Source organism: Podarcis melisellensis (genome assembly GCF_964234715.1).
Source record: "Podarcis melisellensis genome assembly, chromosome: 9".
NCBI classification, from domain to species: Eukaryota; Metazoa; Chordata; class Lepidosauria; order Squamata; family Lacertidae; genus Podarcis; species Podarcis melisellensis.
The window spans coordinates 72,790,503-72,809,180 of record NC_138541.1 but is presented as its reverse complement, the minus strand read 5'-3'; the positions used below and the strand labels follow the sequence as shown (position 1 = coordinate 72,809,180).

Here is an 18,678-nt window from a genome sequence, read left to right as displayed (position 1 = left end):
TTCAGGATCTGTCCTTCCAGTGAGCACTCAGGGCTGATTTCCTTCAGAACAGTGGCATAGTGTGGGTTGTCAGCACCCGGGGCAAGGCAAGTAATTTGCACCCCCTAACCCATGGATTTGCGCCCCCTAACCCATGGATTTGCGCCCCCTAACTCTAACCCCCAGATGTTGCGCCCGGTGCAGCCGGCCCCCCCTGCACCCCCCACGCTACGCCACTGCTTCAGAATGGAGAGGTTTGATCTTCTTGCAGTCCATGGGACTCTCAAGAGTCTCCTCCAGCACCATAATTCAAAAGCATCAATTCTTCGGTGATCAGCTTTCTTTATGGTCCAGCTCTCACTTCCATACATCACGACAGGGAAAACCATAGCTTACCCCAGGTGTTGCTGGACTACAACTCCCATCATCCCTAGCAACCAGGTCCAGTGCCAGGGATGATGGGGGGCGTAGCCCAACACCAGCTGGGGGCACCCAAGTTCGAGATCAGAGCCAGGCGCGCCCCAGCTCTAATCGGATTCTGCCCTGGCACGGATCCTCCCCTGCGTGGGCGTGGAAGCGCGCGCGCCCTCCCCTCCGAGACTTGCAAGCGCAGCCTCCGCGCGACGAGCCCCGCGCCTCTCCGCCCGCCGAGGGGCGCTTCTTGCGCGGATTCCCTCGTGGGTCGGAGCCGGGCTCCATCTAGGCATCTGCGCCCTCGGAGGGAGAGGCGGCTTAAAGCGCGCGGGCGCTGCGCCCGTGGAACCGCTCGGCGCTGCGGTTACGCAACCAGCCGTTCGGGTGGTTCAAGGAAAGATAGCCTCTGGGCATACGCAGAGCGCCTTTCCCTTCGCTCCTCCTGGAAGCCATCTCCGACGCCGCCATCTCCTGTCCTTCCGCCTAGAACGCGTTATAGGTTTATTTTGAAGATTTTATTGAAAGTTGGCAACGGCAGAGGACGCAAGGAAAGCCCAAATAGACGCCGCGTCCCGTGGAGAGGGAGTCCCGGGCGTCCCTGTTGGTGGTGCAGAAGATTTAATGAAAACAGCAAACAGCACAGAATTCTCCAGGGTCCTCCCAGGCTTTGGCAACGCATCACCGTAAGTGGAAAGAGGCGTCTCTTTTTCCCCCAGAACCCCTCCAGAGTTCTATACTGCATTTCTATGCTGGCCATTTCCTCAATTAGTTTTATTTATTTACCTCGTTTCTATCCCGCCTTTCTCTCCGAGGAGCTCCATGTGCTGTCTTTGGTTTCCTCCCTCTTTGCTTAATGCCCAGACTGGGAGGCAGCCAGCGGCCCCAGGTGAGATTAATAATAATAATAATAATAATAATAATAATAATAATAATTTATTATTTATACCCCGCCCATCTGGCTGGGCTTCCCCAGCCCCTCTGGGCAGCTTCCCCAAAAATATTAAAATACTGTAATACATCAAACATTAAAAGCTTCCCTAAACAGGGCTGAGTGGCCTCTTTCCCAGACCCCCTTCTACCGCCTGTCATCTCTGCTAGACCTCCATTTCCAACCTCTGATTTAATGGTTTACTGTTGCTTCCCTCCAGCGACTTTAATCTTTGACTTCCTGTTTGCATTTGTTTACTTTTCGCTGTTTTATAACTGCATATTTTAATGGATGTTCGTTATTCTTCTCCCACCTGGGAATCTCACCCTTTTGGATCAGGGCCAGGGAACCTTTTCCAGCCCAGGGCCTTGCAGAGCCGGGCAGGTAGATAATGTGCCCCTCCCTTTTTTTTACCCTGGGGGGATAAGTCTTCTAAATAAGTATATAAATAATTTTCGCAAAAGTTATGCTGACAAATAATTTTATTTCAAGGCTTGAACCGTATCTGCATATAAAGACAAAATGGAAAATATAGAGAAATATGCTGACCGAGGCCCCTTTTGGAATCAAGTGGCCCATATGGCCCCCGCTCCCTCTGTCTGGACCTGTGGGGGCCACATTCCCTTCTCAGCCTTTTGGGAGGGGGGGCATGCCGGTGGTGGGCGGGGCCAGTAAGCAGGAGAATTGAAGGACACATTTCAGCCAGGTAAAAGCACCCCTGAAGGGTGCAAAGGGGGGCCAGTGAGGACTGTGGCCTGGGAAGAGTCCTGTGGGCCATACAGTGGTACCTCGGGTTACAGACACTTCAGGATACAGACGCTTCAGGTTTGACTCCGCTAACCCAGAAATAGTACCTCAGGTTAAGAACTTTGCTTCAGGATGAGAACAGAAATCGTGCTCCGGCAGGGCAGCAGCAGCGGGAGGCCCCATTAGCTAAAGTGGTCCTTCAGGTTAAGAACAGTTTCAGGTTAAGAACAGACCTCCGGAACGAATTAAGTACTTAACCAGAGGTACCACTGTATATAGATACCCAGAGGGCTGCATTGGGACCCCAGGTATGAGGCTCTCCACCCTTCTCTTTAAGAAACATTTTTAAAACTCACCTTTTCCCTCTTTCTCCTTCAGCTGTGTTTCCTATCTCAGCTCCTCCATGTCTTTAGGATGCCGGAAGGTCCAGAATTGTTTCTAAACAGCCGGTACATCAATGAGGAGTGCGGGGGTCTCATTTTCTCAGGTAAAGTGGAGAAGTCGGAAGTGAGCAAGAATCCAGATGTGCCCTTTGAGAGCGACAGGTACCTGATCTCGGCCGTCTCGAGGGGCAAGGAGCTGAAGCTCACCCTCACGCCGCTCAAACAGGAGGGCCCCGCTCCGTCCAAAAGGCGGGTCTCCGCAGTCCGAGGGAAGCAGGCAGCTCAAGAGCCAATGGATATCATTTTCCGTTTTGGTATGTCTGGCAACTTCAAATTTGTCCCCGTGTCTGAGATGCCAAAGCATGCGCACCTGCGCTTCTACACCCGAGGAAGCCCGCCCCGCGCCCTCTGCTTCGTGGACTTCCGCAGATTTGGCCGATGGGAGGTGAGCGGTTCCTGGCAGGTGGACCGAGGGCCCTGTGTGATTCTGGAGTATGAGAAGTTCAGGTGAGCATTGCCTATACCGGCTGCCCCAAGGCGCTTGGCCACCTTAGGTAAAGGTTAAGGGACCCCTGACTATTAGGTCCAGTCGTGGCCGACTCTGGGGTTGCGGCGCTCATCTTGCTTATTGGCCGAGGGAGCCGGCGTACAGCTTCCGAGTCATGTGGCCAGCATGACTAAGCTGCTTCTGGCGAACCAGAGCAGCGCATGGAAACGCCATTTACCTTCCTGCCAGAGCGGTACTTATTTATCTACTTGCACTTTGACATGCTTTCGAACTGCTAGGTTGGCAGGAGCAGGGACCAAGCAATGGGAGCTCACTCCGTCACAGGGATTTGAACCGCCGACCTTCTGATCGGCAAGTCCTAGGCTCTGTGGTTTAACCCACAGCGCCACCCGCATCCCATTTTGCCGCCTGAGGCAGAGCAGCAAATAATGTCCCCCGCCCCCTCCAAGCAGCATAATATCTGGGGCTGGTAAAGTTGTTTTGGCCCCTCGATTTAGGTTTTAGGTGAATTTCCCACCTCCTCTGCTGCCCCTTTCGTCACATCCACCCTCATTTATTTATTTATTAAAAAAATTATTGACTTAAGAAAATTTTTGGTGGTTCAGTGGTAGAATTCTCGCCTGCCACCCTCATTCATTTATGAAAGCAACTGACATCTTGGGAAAATAAAAGACCCTTCAAAAATGGGAGGTGGTCTTGTTCTGACTTTATTTATTTATACCCCACCTTTTCCCCAACAGGAACTCGAGGCGGCTTACAGATAAAATAGGAGCAGCTGAAAACATTGGGGGGGACGGGACAAACCCGTGGTTATTAAAAAAACCCCCGCAATTAAATAGTAATAGGATTAAAATATATTTGTATATAAAAGATCTCCATATTTCTAGGTGGGGCCTGAATCAGATAGATTTGTTTTGATTGGTGTGGGAAACAGCAGGCTCTGACTGGTGATGTGCTGGGGAAATGCATGGCTCTAATTAACCCTTAGGCTTCTCTGTGAAGGCGCTTTGCCTATGTGGAAAACCGGCTTTACTTCATACTGCTGCTGTCCCCTCAGCTGTTATTCTGGCCCAGGGTCACCCAGTAAGCTTCATAGCTGAATGAGGATCTCCAACACTCTAACCACTATGCCACACTGCCATTTAGTCTCCAGCATGTGTTTGTGCAAAGCTTTAGACTCCTGTTAAGCAGCCCCCTCTTCACCTGGTCCTTGGGACTCTTGTCAAACCATGCCCTTCTCAATAGGCTTCCCTTCTCAGCAACCTCTTTGAGACCTCTGGCCGGGCTGGAATGTGCCCTTGAACTGGGATAACGCCTCTTGCTTGCCAGGCTACTTTTGCCTCTTGCCCCCACCCCCCCCCCCCCGGTAGGTTGTGATGTGGCCCTTCGGATAAAAAAGACTGATGCTAAGCGGCCCGTTTAACAAGCCCTCCTCTGTTGCAGGGAAAACGTGCTGAGGAACCTCTCGGACAAGGCTTTTGACAAGCCCATCTGCGAGGCTCTGCTAAACCAGAAGTTTTTCAACGGCGTTGGCAATTATCTCCGGGCTGAGATTCTCTACAGGTGAGCAGGTGTCTGACTCTCACTTGTGCCCGGGGAGCAGAGTCTGCCAGGCTGGGAACATTCCTGCCCAGGTCGCTCTGGTCCTGGAAACCTCTGTAATCGTGGGCACAAGCGATGACTCCTCTTCTGTGGTGTCCTTCTCCTTGTGCAACTCCCTCCCTGTGTAGCTGCGCATGACCTCTATGTTGCAAAATTGAAGCAGATATTCTTTTATGTATGTATTTATTTATTTTTATTAAAGATTTTCTTGTTTTACAGAAGTAAGTGTAATGTCTCTCGTATTTTTTCCATGTAACATTTTTACAAATCCGTTTCATTTGTTGAGACATTAGGGGGAGAGGGGGGAAAAAAGGGGGGTTGGAGGGAGGGAAGATGGGTGGGGGTGGGGTCGGGTGGCGATGTTTCTATTATGCTTAATGTATGTAGGGTTTGGTGTCAGCGTTGCTTGTGCTGTTCACTTGTGTTCCTTTGGTGGTGAGAGAGGTTGGGGTTGGCCTAGGATGTGGTTGTTTGTTTGTGATTGGCTGTGGTGATCTTTGTTTTTGTGTGTGAGTGGGGTGGGTGTTTTGGATCAGGTTAGCCATATTGATTTGTATGCTGTTGGTGGGTTATTGCCATTGTCTTGTTGGGCTGTGTATGTGATAAAGGGGAGCCATAAAGGCGTCTTTTTCTGTTTGTCCCCGCGTCAGTTTCAGTTTATTGGTTAATTTTTCTAGTAGGGCTGTTTCCCATACTATTTGGTACCATTGGTCCATGCTTACTCCTGACAGGTCTCTCCAGTGTCTGATTATGGTGGGTGGGTGGGTGGGTGGGTGGGTTATGAGTTCTTTGTGGTGTAAATGGGCATTGTGGTCTTGGAAGATGTTTAGTAGGGCCAATTCTGGGGTGATGTCTAATACTTGCTTGGTTATTTTACATATTTCTCATGTGGCTGTTGTCTAGAATAGTTGGATTTTGGGGCACTCCCACCACATGTGGAGGTATGTGCCTGTGGAGGTGCACCCACCCTCTCCAGCATTTTGGTTAGGTTCCTGGGTGTATTAGTGCTAGTTTTCTTGGTGTTAGGTACCACCTGTAGGTGAGTTTCAGAGTGAGTTCTTTTCTTTTCGTTGATATGGATTTAAAGGGGGGTTTAGACCACATTCTGGTCCATTGAGTGGGGTTAATCTCATAGCCTATGTCATTCTCCCATTGTTTTTTGATTGCATCTAGGGGGTTTGTGGGATTTTGGAGAAGTATTTTGTATTGCGGATACCATCCCTTTTCTTTAACCATCAAGGCCTTTTAAGGAGCTGTCCTCAAAGGGAGAGTTTTTGAGTTCTGACATTGCTGTCGTGTCATGTTTTTCACTAGCCTTTTGAAAAGTGCTTTTTTGAAAAATGCTGCAATTAGGGCTTACTTTAACGGTTGTTAATTATGTTGTGTTTGATATCGTGAGCTGTCTTGGGTGGGTTGTGCTCAGGTAGGTAGCGTATAATGCAAAATTTAACCTGTATCTAGTTTATTAAGACTTTTCGCAAGTCTTAAATTGTTGTTAATTCTTATTGGTAACTTCATTGTTGTATTTTTCTTGTAAACCGTTTTTGAGGCATTTTAAAAATCAAATTTTATGAAATTTGCACAGTGTCACTGAAATTTCACCGTTCCCACTCTTTGGCAGTCATTTGAAATCATTTCTGTGGCCTCTTCCAGGTTGAAAATCCCTCCCTTTGAGAAGGCACGGAATGTTCTGGAGGACCTGAAGCCCCAGGAACAGGTGAGAGGACGCGAGGCGGATCCCGCAGGATCAGACCACAGGTCCAGTCAGCACCCTGCTTCCTGACTCCAGGCTTCCTATAAGCAAGGAGGGAGTTTTCTTGCTCTGTTGCTCAGCCTTTCTCATCCCACCATGTGGAACAGGTCACTGTCCTTCTGCTTTAGGTCTTTGGGTGTCTCTGGACCACAGCTCCCATCCGTTCCAGCTGCCTCAGCCAATGGCTGGGGAATTGGGAGCTGCACCTCACCAAGGATGTTGTAGAGTTGGGTAAGATTCAGAAAAGGAGGGCCAAAATGATCGGGGGGTTGGTGGAGTGATACTCCTACGAAGGAAGGTCGCAACGTTCGGGACTTTTTAGTTTAGAGAAAAGGCAAGGAAGAGGCAACAAGATAAGACGTTTATAAAATTAAGCACAACTTGGAGAAAATAATAATAATAATAATAATAATAATAATAATAATAATAATAATAATAATAATAATTTATTTATACCCCACCCATCTGGGTTTCCCCAGCCACTCTGGGCGGCTTCCAACAGAACACTAAAATACAATAACCTATTAAACATTACAATAACCTATTAAAAGCTTCCCTAAACAGGGCTGCCTTCAGATGTCTTCTAAAGGTTTGGTAGCTATTTTTCTCTTTGACATCTGGTGGGAGGGCGTTCCACAGGGCGGGTGCCACTACCGAGAAGGGCCTTTGCCTGGTTCCCTGTAACTTGGCTTCTCACAGTGAGGGAACCGCAAGAAGGCCCTCGGTGCTGGACCTCAGTGTCCAGGCTGTATGATGGGGTTGGAGACGCTCCTTCAGGTATACTGGACCAAGGCCATTTAGGGCTTTAAAGGTCAGCACCAACACTTTGAATTGTGCTTGGAAACGTACTGGGAGCCAGTGTAGGTCTTTCAAGACCAATGTTATATGGTCTCGGCGGCCGCTCCCAGTCACCAGTCTAGCTGCCAAATTCTGGATTAGTTGTAGTTTCCGGGTCACCTTTAAAGGGAGCCCCACATAGAGTGCATTGCAGTAGTCCAAGTGGGAGACAACTAGAGCATGCACTACTCTGGCAAGACAGTCTGCGGGCAGGTAGGGTCTCAGCCTGCGTACCAGATGGAGCTGAAAAACAGCTGCCCTGGACACAGAATTGACCTGCGCCTCCATGGACAGCTGTGAGTCCAGAATGATTGTAATGAGCAGAGAAACATTTTTCTCCCTTTCTTGTAACATTAGAATTCATGGACATCCAATGAAGCTGAATTTTGGAAGATTTGGGACAGTTAATATAAAGTACTTTTTCACATGGTGCATAGCTAAATTATGGAACTGTCTCCTAGATGGCTTTGAAAGAGGATTAGATAAAGAGAGAGCTATTGAAGGCTACTGTTAATTCTGGATACCAGTGGCTGGAAGCCACAGGAATGGGGGGGGGAGGGCCCTTGAGTTCTGCTTGGTTCTGCTTGCGGGTTTGCCAGAGGCAGCTGGCTGGCCGCAGTGAGAACAGGATCTAGCAGGCTGTGTGTATGTTCCCACGCCCCTCTTCAGTGTGCATGCTTGCAGGGAGAAAACCTTTGTATTCATATTGATACCAGCTGGAATTGTGATCATGCAAGCCTCAAAACATTATGGAAACCTTTGCTGCATCTCTGCAGATGTTTGCATGGTCATGAAGGGGCCAGACTATCTGACATGTGCGGTGTGGGGATGTGGGGCAAAGCTACTTGGCGTAGCCTCACTCAAACATTCAGCTTACTCACGAGAATAGCTTCTCTTTTTTTTATTTACTTATTTAGAGTCGCTTGTGCCAGGCTCCTCAGTCAAAAAGGCTCCCAAAGCAGCTTACAATCTAAAACACACACACACACAAGGGAAAAGGAACAGGGAGGGAAGAGGAAAATCAAAACCCAAACTCAGGCACCAATTTCTAAACAGTACAGTCATGCCTCGTGTTACGTTCTTTCAGGTTACGTCCTGCGGTGACCTGGAAGTACCAGAAAGGGTTACTTCTGGGTTTTGCCGCTCACGCTCACGCATGCGCATAAACACTAAATCGCGCTTCGCGCATACGCAGATACAGCGCTTCAGGTTGCAGTTTTTTCATGTTGTGAACGGGCCTCCAGAACAGATCCCGTTCGCAACCAGAGGTACCACTGTAGTTCCTCTCATGAGCGACTGACACAGTTCAGGGGCAGGAGGTGCTCGATTGTCATGGTATTGCCAGAGAATGCAGAGGAGGAGCAGGAACAGGCAGAGGGAGGTGGGCAGGAAGTGGCGATTGAGGAAGGAGGGGAGAGCCAGGAGGTGGGACGGCTCTCAGATGTTGAACCAGAGCCTCAGCACCACACAGGAAGTTCTGGCACACACAGTGTGACAATGCCTATTCTGTATGCCAGGGAAAGGAGAGAGTTAAAGAGGAGGGGGGGGGGAGAGGCATCACGTGAAACTTCCCCGCTTTTTCTGTTGGAGAAGAAACCGGCGTAAGCCACTCCCAGAATCTGAGCCGGAGGATTCAGATGCATGATTGTAATAAGCTGCCTGTGTTGTTGTTGTTTAGTCGTTTCGTCGTGTCCAACTCTTCGTGACCCCATGGACCAGAGCACGCCAGGCACTCCTGTCTTCCACTGCCTCCCGCAGTTTGGTCAAACTCATGCTGGTAGTTTCGAGAACACTGTCCAACCATCTCGTCCTCTGCCGTCCCCTTCTCCTTGTGCCCTCCATCTTTCCCAACATCAGGGTCTTTTCCAGGGAGTCTTCTCATGAGGTGGCCAAAGTATTGGAGCCTCAGCTTCAGGATCTGTCCTTCCAGTCAGCACTCACGGCTGATTTCCTGAAGAATGGATACGTTTGATCTTCTTGCAGTCCATGGGACTCTCAAGAGTCTCCTCCAGCACCATAATTCATAAGCATCAATTCTTCGGTGACCAGCCTTCTTTATGGTCCAGCTCTCACTTCCATACATCACTACTGGGAAAACCATAGCTTTAACTATACAGACCTTTGTTGGCAAGGTGATGTCTCTGCTTTTTAAGATGCTGTCTAGATTTGTCATTGCTTTTCTCTCAAGAAGCAGGCGTCTTTTAATTTTGTGGCTGCTGTCACCATCTGCAGTGATCATGGAGCCCAAGAAGGTAAAATCTCTCACTGCCTCCATTTCTTCCCCTTCTATTTGCCAGGAGGTGATGGGACCAGTGGCCATGATCTTAGGTTTTTTGATGTTGAGCTTCAAACCATATTTTGTGCTCTCCTCTTTCACCCTCATTAAAAGGTTCTTTAATTCCTCCTCTCTGCCATCAATGTTGTGTCATCTTCATATCTGAGGTTGTTGATATTTCTTCTGGCAATCTTAATTCCGGCTAGGGATTCATCCAGTCCAGCCTTTCGCATGATGAATTAAATAAGCAGGGAGACAATATACAGCCTTGTCGTACTCCTTTCCTAATTTTGAGCCAATCACTTGTTCCATATCCAGTTCTAACTGTAGCTTCTTGTCCCACATAGAGATATGTAAAATAAAGTCTGTTTCTATGTATCTCTGAGTGAGCAGAGGCATTTCTTGCGAAGAGCATTCACAAGCCATCACACCGGTGGAGCTGGGCCTCCAGCAAAGCTGATGACATGAGCCTTCTGCTTCCTGTCTGCCCTGCTGAGGCCGCCTGGTGGGATGCCTGGCTCCAGGGGAGAGCTGAGGGGAGAGGAAGCCTGATGGCACTGACGTGCCGCAGCAGCGTCAATGGAGGGAGCCCTGCTTCCCAGCACTCCCACTGAGTTTTATTTTTTAGCACATTAGTCTTTGGGTGTATGTGTGAGAGACCCTGGAGGAAGGATGAAGGCCGTATGGGAAGCACCTGAGTTGGGTCCTCTTTTGCTCAGCCTCCCTTGACTGCTGGCCTTCCCCTTGCAGGCACCTGGACTAACCTCTAGGAAAAAGGTGAAGCCAAAACAGGAGAACCCCGACCTGCTGGAGCTCTGTCACCTGGTGCCCATGGAGGTTGTGAATCTGGGTAAGGACCAGGTTGAGGACAACCCAAAATGCTTCCCCTCCATATTCTGTGTATCATTCAAGAGCTGCAAAAGTGTGTAGGTTTGAGGGGGGTGGATGGATGGATTTTTATTTCATAAAATTTATACACTGCTAGTTTTTTTTTAAGCATCTGAGTGGATTTGCAGGGTTGGAGTGAAATTCGAGGAGGGGTGGAGGCAAACCTTGCTACCCTTCAACTTGTTACTTCTCCTCCCAAGTAAATAGGTACAGTAGTACCTTGACTAAAGTCTGTTATAAGTCCGTTTTGGATTAAGTCCAATTGCAACCCAGAAATGAGAGCTCCGGGTGCAACACAGAGGTGATATTTGGAGGTTTTGTTTTTGCTATTTTTTGCATTCTGGTTTGTGTGGCTTTCTCGGTTTTTTGACTGTGACTTCGTTTTATGGGACTGACCTGTGACTGTGGCTTTTGACTTGGTTTTTGTGACTGTGCGGAACCCAGTTCAGCTACTGGTTGATTGTGGTGCGACTGCAGAAATGGATAAAAGCCCCCCATCCAAACAATAACTATCATCAGTGCACGTAAAGGGGGGGGGGAATGTTATATTTTTTCATCTACAATACTGTCTTATTTATTTTATAGTACAGTAACATTGATTATTGCCTTCATTTTATGGATCAATGGTCTCGTTAGACAGTAAAATTTGTGTTAAATTGCTGTTTAAGGGGGTGTTTTTCATTGTCTAGAACGGATCAACCCATTTTCAATTACTTTCTATGGGAAAGCACACCTTGTTTTAAGTCTGCTTTGTTTTGAGACCAGACTTCCAGAACGGATTATAGTCTTAAATCAAGGTACCACTGTACAGTGGCGTAGCATGGGTTGTCAGCACCCGGGGCAAGGCAAGTAATTTGCGCCCCCTAACCCGGGGCAAGGCAAGTAATTTGCGCCCCTAACCCCTAACCTGCTGCCGCTGCCAGCTTCTTCTTGCTGCTGCCTGGGCTGGTCGGGTATGGTTCTCTCCCGCGCTCAGCGCTGCGCTGGGCGGCCGCTGCACTGTCCCTCCCCCAGATAGTCCCTCCCTTGCTCTCTCTCCGCTCCGCAACGCAACGCACGCCTGGCACCCTCCCCCTCCACAGTGGGCGCGACCCGGCAGCTCGGATCGGATTCGCACAGCCAGCACTGTGAGAGAGTGAGTGAGCCAGGTAGGGGCAGAGAGTTGCGCCCGGTGCGGCTGCCCCCCCCCTGCACCCCCACGCTACGCCACTGCCACTGTACAGGGTTACCGTGTACAGCTTGATAGAAATGCATTCCTGCATTCACATTTCTCCTTGCCTTCTTCCCAATAGGTGGCAAAGGTTATGATCCCGTTAGGACGTCTGATTACACCATGTTCCAGGAGTGGACTCAGTGCTATTTCGTCCCAGGCATGCAGACCCTGCGAGATGCCAATGGCAGGACCGTCTGGTTCCAGGTAGGAGCCTGAGGGAAGGACACCAGTTGCTTTCCTGGGGGGTCAGGTGCTGCAGTGTGCTGGCCCCTCTTCCTTCAAGGTTGGAGAACACGTGGCCCTTTGTGAGCATTTCAAAATGTCATGGTCTGTAAATCTTGGCATCTGGAAGACAGCGTGAAATAACCTGTGGGTTAAACCACAGAGCCTAGGACTTGCCGATCAGAAGGTAGGCGGTTCAAATCCCCGCGACAAGGTGAGCTCCCATTGCTCAGTCCCAGCTCCTGCCAACCTAACAGTTCAAAAGCACGTCAAAGTGCAAGTACAGTGATACCTCGGGTTACATACTCTTCAGGTTACAGACTCCGCTAACCCAGAAATAGCACCTCGGGTTAAGGACTTTGCTTCAGGATGAGAACAGAAATCATGCTCCGGCGGTGCGGCAGCCATGGGAGGCCCCATTAGCTAAAGTGGGGCTTCAGGTTAAGAACAGTTTCAGGTTAAGAATGGACCTCCAGAACGAATTAAGTACTTAACCTGAGGTATCACTGTAGATAAATAGGTACTGCTCTGGCGGGAAGGTAAACAGCGTTTCCGTGCGCTGCTCTGGTTCGTCAGAAGCGGCTTAGTCATGCTGGCCACATGACCCAGAAGCTATACGCCGGCTCCCTCGGCCAGTAAAGCGAGATGAGCGCCGCAACCCCAGAGTCGGCCATGACTGGACCTAATGGTCAGGGGTCCCTTTACCTTTACCTAGTTGTTTGTGTCTTATGTTCCCAGCACCAAAACTCAAGATGAGGTTTTTGTTTTTAGTACTGGTTACATTCTGGGCCCTCTTCTTCCCTTGCAGGGCAGTCCTGGACCAATGGCCCCAAAAGGTGAGTATCGGGGGCTCCTTGAATCGCCTGTCAGTGATTTCTCCTGGATACCAATACATTGAGTTGCGAAGGGAGCAAATCGTTTTTGATCCAGCCTCTCACACGGCTTGTTAAGTAAAGATTTAGGCTTTTAAACAGGGAGACTCCTTGCTCTTCCTTGAGAAAGTCTTTCAGCTTAATATACCCTGATGTGCCTCCAAAACAAGGCCAATTTCTGCAGCGCTTGATTGGGAGATGTAGGTTGGTTCCTCAAAGGCAAAAGGTGGTAGGTTGTGGAGGTGCTACTCAGAGTAGACACATTGCTGTTAATATTTATTTGTTGTATTGATATCCCACCTTCTCCATGCAGCTCAAGGTGACATACATGGCTCCCTACCCACCATCTAAGTTAATCCCTACAATCCAGTTTAGGCTGGAAGTGAATGACTGGCCCAACGATTACCCAGTGAGTTTCATGACAAAGTGGTGGATTCGAACTCTGGTCTCCCAAGCCCTAGTGTGACACTCTAACCAACTACACCACCACTGGTGTAACATAGGCATGACTAACATAGGGCTGTTAGTTTTTATGGGTATACTCTTTACTTAGTTGACTACAAACCCCAAACTGCACTGAGGATCTTTAAAAAGTCAGTCCTTTATTAGGCATAGCAAACCACACATTATCAAACAAACACCGTGTACAAATTGTGCAAAATACGAATTCAGCATAACAAGGTTTGTCCCAGTCAGATCTTTAACTCCAGAGAAAATCAATTTGCATAAATAGTACAATATAACACTACCACATCACCTGTCAATTAAGAACCACCAAATCTCTTTATAATGGCCCAGTCTTTCTACATGGACAGCACTCAAAAATTCGGCCACTATTAAAGTAATTTGATCATTCCTGTCCGAGAGCAGGTCCTGAACCGTTGGGGGCATAGAATTGAGCCTTTTAAGTTGTAAGGCCTCTAATAATTGTCTTCTGGCATAAATGCCAAAATCACAAGAAAAGAAAATATGCTCCAAAGTATCAGGTTCCTGTTTACTACATTTGCAGAGACGCTCTGCTTCTGGTAGAGCTAAATATCTTCCCACTGAGGATCTTTGGAAGAACCATAGCTGAGTTGCAGAGCCCTTAATTTGAATGCAGAAGGTCATTGGTTCCATCCCAGGTCTCTCTAGGTAGAAGGATCAGATATGCATAGAATCACCTCTGTGCTTAAGACACCAGAGAGGCAGTCAGACAACTGAGGCAGCTTCCTCTTCTCTTCTATGATATTGGACACAACAGAGACATTTTAAGTTATTGCTGGCAAAACTGGGGCTGGAGCTTTCATTTTGTTTTGCAGGAGGAAAGCCACTCAAGAGACGGTTGCAGGTAAAACCCGATCCTGATACCTCAAGCTCCAAGGTAAGGCAGCTCTTTTTAAAAATATATATATAATTTTTAAATTTATTTTCCAATATCGTTTCAATAACAGCCTCATTATAACAATGCCAAATTTATCCAATTAAAACAATTATTAAAACCAATTATTTATGTACTGAATTATACGATTCAGTTAAAGTGACTTCTTCACATGCTAGTTTTGATGGGTTCCTCTTTGCTTTTTAAAAATTTTTCCGCGTCCCAAAATCTTAATAATTTCAATTACATTCCCTTCAAGATAGTAATTCCTTATACAACAACTACAATCTTTTGGTTTCAATTGGTGTTAATATATTAAGTAACATAAAGTTTCAAGTGAGGTACTCAGTCTGTAATCATTGTTCTTACCTGTGTGTAGTAATTTTCCCATGATATTGTCCCAACCATATATAATGCTGTGTCCTTCAATCTTCCAACTGTTGATATTTCCCATCATGACTGGGGGGAAGCAGTTTCCTCACAGTTTTCCAAAAGCCTCTGTGTCACTTTGTCCTGTGATTCAAGAGCTTGTTGGAGACCCCTCTGTTCTAACAAATAAACTGTCCTCGCCATATTTTTTCAGCCTAGAAAGAGCGCTCTGATTCCAAACTGCAAATGATTAATAGGAAAGCCTCTGACCTTGCAGCTGGCAGACTCCTTTCCTCCTTTCAGCTGAAAAAAATATAGTCCATTATCTTTCCAGTTAGATTACATTCCAAATTGTCGCAGTTTAGTTTGCATTCCTTTGAAAATAGCAGAGCACGGGGGTGGTTTCGTTCTGTATTCCAACATAGTCCTTCCCCCTCTTTCTCTTTCCATTCCATTCTTCTCACACATGCAGTTCCAGTTTGATGTTAAATTTCATATTATTAATCCAGTTTCTCCCAACCTCAGTTTTTATAGTGCCTTTGCCTGCCCTCGCATTCCATAGAGAAGCAAGAGAGGAATTCAAAAAATGAGTTCCCCCCATCGTTCTTTGTTTATCTCCGTCTGTCTCTGTGATTCCTGCATGGTGGGGTTTGATACCTTCAGCCTCTACAGTTCCATTATTCTATCTCACAGGTGCACACTTGAATTGCGGACGTGAAATTCAGCTCTGTTTTGTCTCTCCTAGGTCACAAAACTGGAGACTGTGGCCAGTATTTCTCAGAAAAATGTTGTGGAAACAAGGAAGTCTGGAAGGAAGAAAGGGAAGAGAATTGTCCCCCAAACAGAGGACCACACTATGGTTAAGGAAGCCAAGGTACCAAACACCAGAACTCGGAGAAAGGTTTCTGTCTTGCAGCAGTCTCCAGCACCAGATAACACAGTGGCTGAATCCCAGAAGAGGCGAACATCAACCCGGAAAACCAGGGGTAAGAAGAGATGTGATCTGGCTTCAGAGTCCCTTAGGTGGCTTTATAGAGCAAAGAGACTCAACCACAGCAGGGATGGGGAACCTGCGACATAGTTACCAAAGTGGGGGGTACCATCTGTTGTGGCCTTCCCAAAGCAAAGGAAGGATTGGACTCTGATTAATAACACACAGAGGCTTGACCCGCAAGACTCTGGGAGGGGTGCGTATAATAATAATAATCTCTCTCCACCCCCTGGCCCAGGTCGTTTTATTCACAAAAGAACTTTTTACACAGTGTTTGTAAGAACCAATCAGATTTCCTCTGAGCATTTAAAAAAACCCCACATGGGACAAAGTCAGATCAGAAGAAATCCTTTTAACTACAAAGAAACTATTTCCTACTTGAGCATGCATAGTAGTCCAGAGTAAATAAAATAGGAAGCAATGCTTTTAGGAAACCTGGAGGTAATAAACAGCAGTAAACAGTATTTACCAACTCCTTGTGAACTCTCTTCCTGAACTCTCTTCCTGGCCCTAAGTTTAACAAACCTAACAATTGCTACATCAAAGAAGCTACCTACTATCTTTTATGGCTCAGGGTACCTGATGAAGCAACTGGCCTGTGTTTAGAATGCTGATACATGCCTGTCAGGCAGAGAAATAAGACAGATGCATGTGGGATGAGAACAAAAATGATTGTCAATGAATTAAACCCAGTCAACGCAATGCATTGGCTTGATGAATATTTTATAATTCCTCATAGTAATCCCATCTGATCACTACACTCTGGATATTTGCACTCCTACAATCCGTGGGGGGCACTAAGACGAAAGAGGTGGAGGGGGGGCACAGAAGGTGGGAATGATTATTGGATTTTGAAAAGCTGCTATCACTGGATCAAATTCATCAATTTTGCTGAATTAAATAAGTTATATTGGATTTTTGTGCAACTAATTGTTACCAAGCCGAATTGTACTGTGTTAACATCTTCCTTAGTAGGTTGGGCAAACCACTCTTCTGAATAATGCTTTTGATAGGGTGGGGTGCAGCACTGGGATGGTTCTATGGAACTGGGTGGGCGGGTGGGGTGTGGCCCCCAAAGGTTTGGTAACCACTGGCCTAGACCTTGCTGGATGCCAGCGACCATCATTCCCAGCCATTTGCAATGCCTGATGGGAATTGGGCAGCGCAGAGTTGGAACTATGGAACTCACTCCCACAAGAGGCAGTGATGGGCACCGACCTAGATGGCGGCTTTAAAAGAGGATTGGACAAATTCATAGAGGAGAGGGGGCCTCTTGCGCTCAGCTTCTGCTTGTGGGTTTCCCATTGGAGCTTCTGGTTGGCCACTGTGAGACCAGGATGCTGGACTAGGTGGTCCATGGGCCTGATCCAGCAGAGGGGTTCTTAAGTTTGTATGGGACTGCAGGTTCCGACTCCCTGAACGCCCACATGTCTGGCCTGCAAGCCATCTAACTAACTGCTATTCCTTTTCAGGTACTGCTGCTGTTTCCACAAGACCCAGACAGGTGAAGGCACAGTAACATTCCTGATGCAGAACGGCCTCTTCCCCTTCTGAACCATGTGCTGCTGAGGCAAAAGGGGTATAAACTCCTGGACGATGCTCACATAGCTGCCTTATGTAGGTTTCTGGATCCTGGCCTGGCAGCAGGCAACACACTGGGAATTGTCTGCTTTGTCACTTATGTGCTTTTTGAAGTCCTGCTAGGAACATATAGCAGAGCTACTATGAGGCCTTTTATACACTGATTTGCTTTCTGGAAATGCCGCTGTAGATTCAGGCCACAGTCTCAGCCCAGATTCCAGACAGCGAATAGGCTTCGCATATGCCACCGCTGGAGGAGATCTTTCTGCTCTGGGTGTCGAGGCCTGTGTTAAAAGAAAGGGTTCTCTTGATACAATGGAACCTCTATTTGCGAACATAATCCGTTCCGGAGGTCTGTCTTGAGTTCAAAACAAGTTGCTGGGAGAGGCTCCATTGTGCGCAGGCAATTGCCCTCTTCTGTGCATGTGCAAATGGCAATTGCCACTGCTGAGCATGCGCAAACGGCGGCAAACCCGCTGGATACTTCTGGGTTTGCCGCTCCTGCGCATGCGCGAACAGCAGCAAACCCGCCGCTTACTTCCGGGTTTGCCACGGTCACAACTTGGAACGACCGTGAGAAGAGGTGGTGGTATATTCACAACAGAGGAATGACATAGCTCAGCCTCCTCCAATCTGGGAGCTGTTTCGGGGGCTTCTGGTAGGGGAAATCTAGCGCAACTCACCAGCAGATAGTTTTTGCTTGGTTTGGGGTATAATTGCACTGTTGTATAATCCGCAAGAAGAATCCACAAGCTGATGGCATTACCTCCAGCATCTCCAAGATCTGGACTCTTGGCGCTGCAATTTTAGATGAAATGAGTCTTGCCCTGTTGCTGCCTAAAAAGAGATGAACAGAGCAAGGGCCCATTATACACCTGTGCATTTAAAGTGCAGGTTGTTCAATGCAACCAGCAGGGAACTGCAGCGGGAATGAAGTTTAAGCCGTTCCAGTTTCCCCCAGAGCAAATGGCACCTTCATACGATTTGCATTAAAAACACCACTGACACATTTAACATCATGTCTAGATTGGCCTTTGGATCAGGAGCACAAGAGCAGAGCTCAGTTGCTGAAACGGTTGCAGTATTTCCTTCTCTGCCTTATTCTGACAGGAATCTTCTCCGGGGCTCAAGAGCTACATGGATAATTCAGGCCAACACTTCAGCTGATCAGTAAGATATCCAGTGGTAGTTCTGTTCAGCAAGGAGTGTGATTTGATCCACTGATACATTACCTCCTAGATTTGAAAGAGACGTGCATTTTAACAGTTACTCAGTCAAATACTTTCTACCCTTGGCGATTATATTCTTGGTTATTATATTTCTATCTCTCCTTTGATTATATTCTTACGGTGCTTTTTGGTGCAAATAAAGATTTTTTTTCTAGAAATGATGGTGTTGTAGGGTGTGGTGCTATGACGAGACAATTGTCAAGAAAAAGTCCTAAGTACAGTACTGGTGCCCACTCTGAGAGCCAGTGTGGTGTAGTGGTTAAGAGCGGTGGACTCGTAATCTGGTGAACTGGGTTCGCATCTCCGCTCCTCCACCTGCAGCTGCTGGGCCAGTCACACTTCTCTGAAGTCTCTCAGCCTCACTCACTTCCCAGAGTGTTTGTTGTGGGGGAGGAAGGGAAAGGAGATTGTTAGCCGCTTTGAGACTCCTTAGGGTAGTGATAAAACGGGATATCAAATCCAAACTCCTCCTCCTCCACTCATTGATTCCAGCCCACAAGCTTTAAACATTGGGAGCTCCTGCTGGC

At 47.6% G+C, this 18,678-nt stretch overlaps 1 protein-coding gene across 2 annotated transcripts; it reads left to right on the top strand.

Moving 5' to 3' along the window:
• The first annotated feature begins 508 nt into the window (after nt 1-508).
• Nucleotides 509-17,329, top strand: NEIL1 (nei like DNA glycosylase 1). 2 transcript variants are annotated; one of them, XM_081925633.1, is made up of 10 exons: nt 509-1,076; nt 2,447-2,958; nt 4,403-4,522; nt 6,215-6,278; nt 10,177-10,276; nt 11,607-11,731; nt 12,558-12,585; nt 13,923-13,984; nt 15,096-15,364; nt 16,151-16,256. In XM_081925633.1, exons 2-10 carry the CDS (start codon nt 2,483-2,485, stop codon nt 16,194-16,196), a joined length of 1,290 nt encoding a protein of 429 aa, XP_081781759.1. In that variant the 5' UTR covers nt 509-1,076; nt 2,447-2,482; the 3' UTR covers nt 16,197-16,256. The 2 variants fall into 2 exon arrangements, with proteins under 2 accessions (XP_081781759.1, XP_081781760.1); XM_081925634.1 differs by lacking the exon at nt 16,151-16,256 and adding an exon at nt 16,814-17,329 and having other exon boundaries at nt 573-1,076; nt 15,096-15,336.
• Nucleotides 17,330-18,678: the final 1,349 nt, after the last annotated feature.

Excerpts from the sequence above, each read along its gene's own strand:
- NEIL1 (XM_081925633.1), top strand. The coding sequence starts at position 2,483 with ATGCCGGAAGGTCCAGAATTGTTTCTAAACAGCCGGTACATCAATGAG. Across the intron at positions 2,959-4,402 it reads CTGGAGTATGAGAAGTTCAG|GGAAAACGTGCTGAGGAACC; the intron begins GTGAGCATTGCC and ends CCTCTGTTGCAG. Across the intron at positions 15,365-16,150 it reads AGATGTGATCTGGCTTCAGA|AGGTGGAGGGGGGGCACAGA; the intron begins GTCCCTTAGGTG and ends CTAAGACGAAAG.